The sequence below is a fragment of the Chanos chanos genome, chromosome 1 (assembly GCF_902362185.1).
Source record: "Chanos chanos chromosome 1, fChaCha1.1, whole genome shotgun sequence".
Lineage (NCBI taxonomy): Eukaryota > Metazoa > Chordata > Actinopteri > Gonorynchiformes > Chanidae > Chanos > Chanos chanos.
This window is the reverse complement of record NC_044495.1, coordinates 6846113-6856075: the sequence shown is the minus strand read 5'-3', so window position 1 is coordinate 6856075 and position 9963 is coordinate 6846113. Positions and strand designations below refer to the sequence as shown.

The window sequence follows — 9963 nt, the reverse complement described above, 5'->3', positions numbered from 1 at the left end:
CTACAAATATTAAATGATAAAGGTAGTTACCTGGAACCGGTCCACGGCAGATTACTTCCTGGCTTGAAGAGATAAGCCGGCTCTAAAGCGAATGTCTAGAGCTGAGTGAGAAGTGTAGGACAGCCATTATGGCTCAAAGGAATGTAGTTTTTGTTACGATAAGGACTATGCTGGAAGGGACAGACAGATTGAACGAGAGATGGTTTCAGAGTAAAAACTGAAGCCTTATACCCAGAGTTTCATAACCAGAATTTCATTTTTAGGCCCTCTGCTTGTTATTCTGTGAAGCTGTGCTGTGACAAGGGCTATTGTTTTTTGGCTGTACCAAATACATTATACGAAATTGAATTGAACTGGTCTGAACTGAAGTGAATTGAATTCAGATAAATCTCTGTGTTCTTTTGTTTTGCTGTTTGCTTGTGGCAGATGAGTTTGGGGGACTTTTAATCCTCTCAAAGTGTTGGGACAATCTTAAATCCACCAGTAGGTAACCTCTTTAATTCATTCCACAAAAATGACTTGGATTACTGGAAAATAAAAAATGCTATCACACCATACTATACCATTTCGTAAAAAAGCAATTACATTTTAAAAAAAGAATTTATAAGATTGTGAATCTCAGTCTGTTTAGGGCAATATGCCATTTCACATGCCAGTTCTTGCCAGAACTCATCTGTTTTCCTCTGACTAGTCACTAATTCAGAGCAGACACAGGCAGAAAGCTACTGTTGACAGCTGGGCTTCTGCGAGAACTTTCCACCAGATTTCAGATAACTGACCAGGAGTAAGATACATGACAAAATCATCATTAAGCCAGACTCTGAGTTAGAGTTGTGTTGCAAATTCTCATTTAGTCTTTCTGACCTGTTACCAGAGATGATTTGAGATTTGACCAGACTGTTGCTCTTAATATTACCTGCCATTTCAGTGCACTGTTGAAGAAGAGGAGTTTATGGAATACAAAATGCCGCTGTCTTGAGTTAATTGATCATTTCACATAGCTAATGGGAGAACTGGAAACAGTGGTGCTAGCCATGGAGCAGAAATTTAAAGGGGCCTGAAGTGCTAGCATTCCAAAATTCATTTTGAGGAAAACAGCAAAACTTCTCCTCTACTACTCTAACTCCAGCCAAATAGGAGCCCCCCCCCCCCCCCCCCCCACACACACACACACATACACATACACATACACACCTGTTGAAACTGTTTCAACAAGGATTAGATTACAGCTGTTTCCTAACTGTTAGCTTTAATAGCTGTTGAGGTGGAGTGAAGGTAAGGTCTTTAGCAATGTCAAACACACAGAGGAGGGAGCACTTCAGATTCAGGTAAACATGAAGCACAGGGCAGCAAGAGCACCTCATCACTCCAACCGTAGAAAAAACGTATACCCACATCCTCGAAATTAAACAAGTTTACTAGGTTTAAATGCATAACAACAGCATATTTACAATCCCTCTTCACTCTACGTTAAATCTTCTGATTCTGAAATACATTCGATGTAAAACTATTTCAGTGATACCCATGCATAAATTTAGAAATGATTTATTTATTTATTTCTATGTTGAAATGCAGTGACACTCTCATGCAATAGTGTTGGTATTTTATAAACTCCACCCATTGTCCCACCACCCACCACCCCGATTTTAGCATGCTGAGTTGACTACTACGCATGTCCTGAATGTGAAAGGTAGGCTACGAGAGCAATCGTACCCCCCAGGTAAAATCCAGCCCCCAGAAGGATGGATAACGAGGCTAGGAACAGCACACGTCTAGAGGTCATGCTGGCCTTTGAGAAATCTCCCGTGCTGATGGCTTTGCTAGTCTGAAACACAAGCAAGCAAACAAACAAACAAACAACACATTTTGCATCACTTACAACATAGTCATATCTACTTCCAAATAAATACTTCTTTTTTTGGGACAACACCGAGAAATGTCTGTGTAAACGTTTTTTGTTTTTTTTTAAAAATACTCTCAGTATGTAACAGGGAAGACAGGTGTACCTCTCCTGATTCTCAGTATTTGATAATATTTGCTTATCGTGCATGTCCATTAAATGTTTTAATGCTCTCAGATTGCAAATATCAAATCAAATCCACAACTAATGTGATGGCTTTCTTCCAATAACCATTAGCCTGTTGCCATGGTGAACATTTCAAACGGTGCTGCTACGACAGCTACAGATGTGTTGTCTAGACATTTCTGGCCTTACAAAAAAAAAAAAAAAATCTATTAGAGTGCTATTGTACCTCCGCATAACAGTGTTTATGAGTTAAGCTAAAGCGATATCCCACCATGATAATGGTGATAAAAGTGTGCGGGTTGCTAGGACTGAAGGGAAGGCTTTCGTCACATGTTATATTTATAGCCTGATCTGGGGTCAGCCTTAATCAGACTGATGGAGGTACAGACCAGCCCTGCAACATATAATCCTCCACCACTGTAAGCTTTATTTTTATCGCAAGGTATAATGAAATATCAACTGTGCTCATATAAATATTATTGAGATCTAATAGTACTTTTTTTTTTTTACTAAATACATTATAATGGTATTCATGGTAACACTTTCATCAAGCGTTTGGCCAGCCATTGTCAGTATGTTTGTATGTATGTATATATGTATGTGTGTTTGTATGTATGTATGCATGTATGTGTGTGTGTTTGTATGTCTGTACTATATTTATGTATGTATGCATCTATGTATGTACACATGTATGTATGAATCTAATCTATCTATCTATCTATCTATCTATCTATCTATCTATCTATCTATCTATCTATCTATCTATCAGTCTGTTTGTCTATTTATTTATACTATGAGTGGACCATTCAAATACATTTCAACAACATTTGTATAATTGTGTGAAGTAACCGTTGCGGTTTCAGCCGATGATCTTGTAAGGATATCACACAGAGAAGGGAGACTGGGTAGACCACGATGTTAGACTAAGCGTAGCAACGCTGCTCTTGTTAATGCTTGGCTGGGCTCACTCTGAACACTCTGACTCTCTGTCACAGGTAATTAATGCTAATTGCATCGCTACTGCTGAGCGGCATCTCATTTTACCCTACTGTAATAGCAACTGTTACATAAACCTGTCAATCATCAGGACTAATCAATCACTGATCAGGATATCAGTCAAGACTGTGTAAGGTGTACGCTACATATCATACTATAACATATACTATAAATATATCATATACCATGTACTATAAATTACTGTGAGTAGCAGAAATGGACAGAGACAGTAGTAGTTGTTGTTGTATTAGCAATGGTAGTAGTAGAGACAGTAGTAGTAATTGTAGTATTAATGGTAGTAGTAGTAGTTGTATTGGTAATAGTAGTAGTAGAGACAGTAGTAGTAATTGTATTAGTAATGGTAGTAGTAGACAGTAGTAGTAGTTGTAGTAGTGATAATTGTAGTAATTGTATTAGTAATGGTAGTAGTAGACAGTAGTAGTAGTAATTGTAGTATTAATGGTAGTAGTAGTAGTTGTATTGGTAATGGTAGTGGTAGAGACAGCAGTAGTAGTAGTTGTTGTATTAGTAATGGTAGTAGTACAGACAGTAGTAGCTGTGGCGGTGGAAGTGGTGTTTCTTTACCTTATGAGAGTAGTAGAAGGCAGCCACGCCCAGCGGCCAGAAGCAGCAGAGCATGGAGAAGATGGCCAGGCTGAGGTGGTCCTGAGGGGGCTGCGTGATGAAGTGGTCTTCACTTTCACTTTCGCTTGGGCTGTCAGTCTGGGAAAACAGAGCAGGCGAGGAGGAGAAGGCAGTCACACACACACACACACACACACAGACACACACACACACACACAGACAGTAAGAGAGAGAGAGAGAGAGACAGAGAGATGTCTATCATTTATTATTCATAAAGCACAGGTTGTTTCTTTCTTCGGCTAGGCCAGCCAACCTGGAATTGAAATAAAGCTCGATCCATAAACTACCAAATACTAGTTAAAAAAAAAAAAGAACGAATGCATGAATAACTTTATTACACAACAAACTATTTGCTACTGAGCTCAACTGAAATTCTTTCCTTTGCTGAGTTCTAACTGAACTGGTCTGAACTCTGATGGCTAGAGAAGGGAAACTGCATTTCACATGATGTGCTAGGCTGCTAAATACTAAATAACTTACTTTTAAATTCATATCAAATAACAGTTTGTTCTACTAGCTTATCATCACCAGTCCAGATCTGTTTCCTTAAAAGAGAGGACACCTCTAGTCTAGTTCTTTGAGTCCAGTCCAAAAGCAGACAGTGCGACAGACCATGAAGACGACACTGGTGTCTGAGAACAGGACAGCTGTGACAACCACCGTGACTAGCATTGCAGGGGTGAAAAAACTTTATTACCAAACACAGCACAGTTGCCTCAAAACTTTCACTGGACCCACGGACACCATAAATCCTGCTGACAGCAGGTAAAGACCTGCTAGGACGTGTCCTTAGTTGACCAACCGCTTCTGCCCGTTAGGGTGACATATCCAAGCTAATAAGCAGCCAATTTGTCCTTGTAATGTTGAGCAGAAGGAGAGATGTGAGGTAGTCAGCCAGAAAATGAAGACTGGTATTCTGTCAAAATCCATGAACCTTCTGACAGTTGACTCCACGGGATCAGGAGATTGCCTCTTCATTAAAAAAGACACTTATGAACTAAATTGCCCTTTATGTGACTGAGGCGGGGTGGGGGGGGGGCGCGGGATGGGGGGGGGGGGTGCCCTCGTTTTGACTCTTCTCATATTTTCCTTCGTTCTGCTCTGAGGACACCCAAGGGCCCACTTCAGTCAAACTGTTATAAAACTGCTACATGAATAATATAATGTTTAGTGTATTGCCATAAAAATAGCATTGCAGAAAAGTGCAGTTTCATAATTCCTTTTTATCACACAACCTTAGTTATGAACCTTTTTTTTTTTTTGTCCATAAAAATCAATTTCTTGGACAATAATATCTGATTGAGAAAAAGGATTATGATTGAATGGTTGGTTCTGGAAATCTGGACCTTATTCTGACATTACTGAGGGACACAGAATGTTCTGGGTGAGTGTAAATATGGGAACATACTCTGGTTTTTCATCATCTGTGCGAGTGATGGCTGTTTTTTTTTTTTTTTCCTTTTTCTCAAGTCGGACATTGCTAAGGGCGTATGTCAGTGGCATAAAATGTGAGGCAACATCGCTCAAGTGACCTTTACAGAGGAACAACTAAAGCTCTCAGTTCTCCTTGCTCTTTGTGTGTGTGTGTGTGTGTGGCCGTGTGTGTGTGTGTGTGTGGGCATGTGTGTGTGGGCGTGTGTGTGTGTGTGTGCGTGTGTGTGTGTGTGAGAGAGAGAGAGCGACAGAGAGAGAGAGAGTATTTTTGCATGGGTGTTTGTGAGAGGGAGAGTGAGAGGGCAAATGTGTGTTGGTGCAGTTTCGTTTGGTTGGTGGTTCAAACGAAAAGCCTATTGAAAAAAGAGGAATTCATTTGTTAGTCTTGTTACTGTTGCGATCAAATAACCCTGAGGGACCTGGGGGAGGCGGACTGGATTAATGAAAAAAGATTCCCTGATCCAAAAGTAATTGAGGCCATTTAGAGAGGAGAAGAGAAACCCTGTAAATACGGACAGATACAGAAAGCATCCTAACAAAACAAAAAAGAAAGAGAAGAAGAAAGAAAGAAAGAAAGAAAAAAGGCTCCGTCACCATTTCCAGAGGTCAGAATAACGAGTCAGCAAACTCAGAATAGAGGTTACGTAATAGACCACAAAAACTAATATTTGGTGTTAATACAACTACATTACTCATTCAAACAAAAGAAAAAAAAAGGAGTATGTTTCTAAAAGTGGCTGTAAGTGGGTGCAGGCCTTCCTTCTTAGTCACCAGATCTGTGAGAATACAGAGCAAGCAAAGCACAGCCACTAACAATCTGAGGGAGAAAAAAAAACCCCTCACCCTATACAGAAGAAATACATGACTTACAAAAACCAATGTTTCTGACAATTAACTTTAAAAATTGAGAAATGTACCGAATAAAGCATTAATCCATCTTGACATTATGCACAGAGCTGGACCCTTTTGCCAGAACCATCTGATATTTTGATAAGTCTTTGAATTATGTGTTCATTTGCCTGATGGATGACTGAGGGTGTCTTGCCAAATGACTTGGGCCTCTCCAACCGTGATGGATAGTTTCGAAACTGTCCGGTCCGTTACACATACTGTGTCCCAAATCTTGATCAACAAAACAGCAATACAAATGATAACCTAAACACCACTCATGGCAATTAATGCTAAGTATTAACCTAAATCTTAAATGCGGTGATACTCGAAATCTAATTAGGAATCAGTTATGAGTAAGTCTTTGACCACAGGTTGAACTGGACAGAATAATACCAACCATGTCTTTGAACTGACTCTGATTATGACCTCTAATCACAATATGGTATTATCATTAATAATTCCCTTATATATCAACTATATATAGCTCTATATCTACATACATATATACATATACATATATCCAGCTACAAATGCACACACACACACACACACACACAAATAAAATACATAATAGTTGTCTTAAAATGAACTTGACTAAAACTGAGTTGTTTGAAATTGAACTGCTCTGAGAGAAGTGTTGTACTACATTTCGTATAAGCATTCTATATAATATATTTTATAAACATATATAATGCATGTACAATAAACAGCTATGAGGAAGCTCTAGGGAAGCTGGTCAATTATTCCTACCGCTGCAGTAGATGGGAGGTGTATAAAATGGTGGCCCTCCGCTGAGATGGTGATAATGACCATAAGTCTTATTGCTGGCAGCAGTGGATTCCATTGGGAATTCAGTCCAGTGGTAAGGACAACTGACACCTTTCCAGTTTAATAAAGAACTCACCTTACAGACTACAAATCCCATATGTCAGTCAATACTGCATGTGTACTCAACGGCAAACAGAAAAGATATGTGTGACATAACTGTATTTCTGTATTTAAAGATATAATGTATAGATTATTGTAGATTAAATTTGTAATATATTCAGATAGTGGTGCTTACACATGTTGACAAATGCTTAGGAACAATTAGCTCTTACACAATAGTTCTGATGTACTAATATGTACTAATATACATTCACCTGCTACTTTACTAGAAACATCTACCTTGTAGTAACACCTTGATGGTGTTTAGTTAGAGACTATGTCGCAGCTGCTGCCATGCCCAGTTTGTGTTTCCCATCCCTTAGCTCTTCATCAGTGGTCAGTTTCTGACCACAGGACCACTGTTGGCTCGGTATTTTTGGGGCAGTGGACCATTCTCAACCCAGCAGTGACACTGACATGTGTAAGAACCCCAGCAACGGTGCTGTGTCTGATAGACTTGTACCAGTGTGACACCCACTACCATGTCAGTGTCACTGTTGTGTCCAGTGTCCAGAATGGTCTAATACCCAAATATTTGGTCAATAGCGGCCTTGTAGTCAGAAACTGACCATTGATGAACACGGTAGAGAGTGGCTGACAAATTGTGCATGGCAACAGTCTACAGTCTGTAACTGTGCACCTTTATGGTGTACCCATAATGTAGGTCTACCTCATAAAGTGACCGGTAAATGCGCAAGGCAAGTGTTTCTGATAAAGTGGATGGTGGGTGTTTTTAGCATATGAGATAAACAAGCATTATAAATGTCATATAAAGTGGGGCATTTGTTTTACGTCATACTGAACGTCCTAAAACCAAAGGACAAATGGTGGGTGGGACAAAGAGCAGGTTATCTGATAGGCAACTGAGACAATGCATCTCAAGACAGTTTACTTGCAAGGCAACTCAGAGAGTGTGTCTTTCCACAGTTCTTTTCTTATGTAACTGCTTTAAACCCACCAACATGTACAGGAAACGTGAATAAGCAAAGCATTGTTAGAGGTGATTAGAAACTTAGACTGTCACAACTGGGACAATCATGGTGCAAATGCGTTCCCTTGCGGTGAAAAAATGGGTCACTGTATTTTGCACCTGAATCTCTCAGAGCAATGCATTGCCGTTGGTGAAAATGACAAAGATTCTGAGGTGTATCCATCATGTGGATCCTGAGCAAAGCCAATTTCAGAGAACAAAGCAACTGAGTGGATTGTGATGTCATAAAAGAAGCCAAAAGAATGCTACATTTGACTGAAATCAACTTAAACATTGGCTTCCAGTGTTACAGAAAATTCCTTGAGAATCTTAAAATGTCTTTTTCAGTCACTGCACCTTTAGTATCTTATCCGGCTCAAGCTAATCCTACACGAGAAGCTTCAAAAAGAATCACAGAGAGAGGGCTGACACTTCATCATTTTCTTTTCTCTTTGGCTCCGGTTTAAAGGTGAAAGAGACTGCGCTAACGCATCACTGCTAAATTTCAGCTTCCCCGGAGAAGGAACCTATGCGCAATTATATGACCTTTGCACCAGATATTACATCAAATGACTGTCAGTAACAGTACCTCAAAGGTTAAGGGAGTGGATTAAGGGAGAGGACATAAATTGTATTTAAAATAAGGCTGAACTGATTTAAAAGTATATGAATGGTCTTCAGACTGCCACTTAAGGTTCCAGTGGCTTCTTCTTGCTCTTTTTTTGGGCTCAGTCCAAAAAGAGGAGGAAATGAGTGTTTGCCTAATGGTTAAATTAAAGACCAATCCTTCACCCCTCACCTCATATTCACAGAGTTCTGCTTCCTCCACCTCACAGCAAACTGTTTGGATGCTCACATCCATCTTCTCCATCTGTTCACTCTGGGGATCCTCAGATGTGGAGACGTCCATGTCTGACTCGCTCAGTCCAGCTAAAGTGGTCTCATCAGTGCTGTTGATTCTGCTCACATTGTCTGTGTCATCTTTGTAGATCAGGACATTGGGTGTGTAGAGCACTTCCATAGCAACGTGTAGTGAACTAGCATCAAGGAACTGCTGAGCCCTGTTCTTTCCCCCGCAACCCGTCACAAAGTAGCCAATGAGATTGTTGGGTTGTCCATGGTTGGGGTGGCTGTCATTGTAACCATAGCTATGTACGCCACTTGGGTTCTTCTTGTCCAGAAGGGGGTTCTGGAGTTCATTCAGGGTCTCCATTCCAAGCGTTCTGACCCAGAATCCACCGGGGGATCAGATCGGGAAACTTGTTTCCAGAACGGAATCACTGAAGTACACGCTTGAAGCTAGGAGTCTTACAGAAGGAATGACACAAAGACAGTCACTATGTGTTTGTCATGTCTGAATGAGACATTAATCAAATTACACATCAGCAGTGCCAAGATGGTAAAGGCTGCATGTATTGCAATGTAGCACTAATTGAAAGCATAACTCCAGCTGACAGAAAAGCTATCAAAGAATGTTCATCAAAGTCAGAACTTAATGAGAGCGACAGCCGGTTAGATGGTTTTAAATAACTCACCTGACCCACTTTCTTTTCCCCTTTCCCACCTTTTCACGCCAAAGCACCGGACTTAGCGGACGTATAATGATCTTCCAGCAAAAACACGGTGAAGGTGCGTGTTATCGGCTTCCCAGATGAACGAAGAGTCATTTTCCAAATCTGTCCACCAGGTTAAAGATAAGCAAATATCCACATAATCCATTTTAAATATTAAGCGGAACTCTCAACAGAGCATTTTTAGGTTATTACAATAGACTCTGCGGTATAAACTGAGCTGTGTGGCTATAATCTTAACACTTTCTGAAACAGGATGTGTGAGGTCACAGGCTTTTTGACAGATCACGAGGTGAGCATTTTATGGAGAGGATTTCATGACAATCCTCAGACACTCGTGACTTGGCGTTTTAATCACATATTAAATCTGTCCAACTGGGTTGGGGTTGTGCTCTTTGCTGTTTTGATTTTGACCACACCACACCAGACTGTACATGAGATTGCACTGTACTGTGGGGGGGGGGGTAACAGTAGTATTAATCCAGTAATATTATTAAACCGGT

The 9963-nt window shown here is 40.2% G+C and overlaps 1 protein-coding gene across 1 annotated transcript; it reads right to left on the bottom strand.

Moving 5' to 3' along the window:
* Window positions 1-1666: 1666 nt before the first annotated feature.
* Window positions 1667-9102, bottom strand: LOC115823390 (synapse differentiation-inducing gene protein 1-like). Its single transcript, XM_030787441.1, has 3 exons — window positions 8689-9102; window positions 3608-3745; window positions 1667-1825 (listed from the first exon to the last, which is right to left on the bottom strand). Exons 1-3 carry the CDS (start codon window positions 9100-9102, stop codon window positions 1667-1669), a joined length of 711 nt encoding a protein of 236 aa, XP_030643301.1.
* Between the last annotated feature and the right edge of the window lie 861 nt (window positions 9103-9963).

What these genes read in the sequence shown, in the direction of transcription:
- LOC115823390 (XM_030787441.1), bottom strand. Translation starts at nt 9,102, where the DNA reads ATGGAGACCCTGAATGAACTCCAGAACCCCCTTCTGGACAAGAAGAAC. An exon ending in CAGAACTCTGTGAATATGAG is followed by an intron (nt 3,746 to 8,688) that starts GTGAGGGGTGAA and finishes CTGTTTTCCCAG; the next exon opens with ACTGACAGCCCAAGCGAAAG. An exon ending in CCTTCTACTACTCTCATAAG is followed by an intron (nt 1,826 to 3,607) that starts GTAAAGAAACAC and finishes CTTGTGTTTCAG; the next exon opens with ACTAGCAAAGCCATCAGCAC.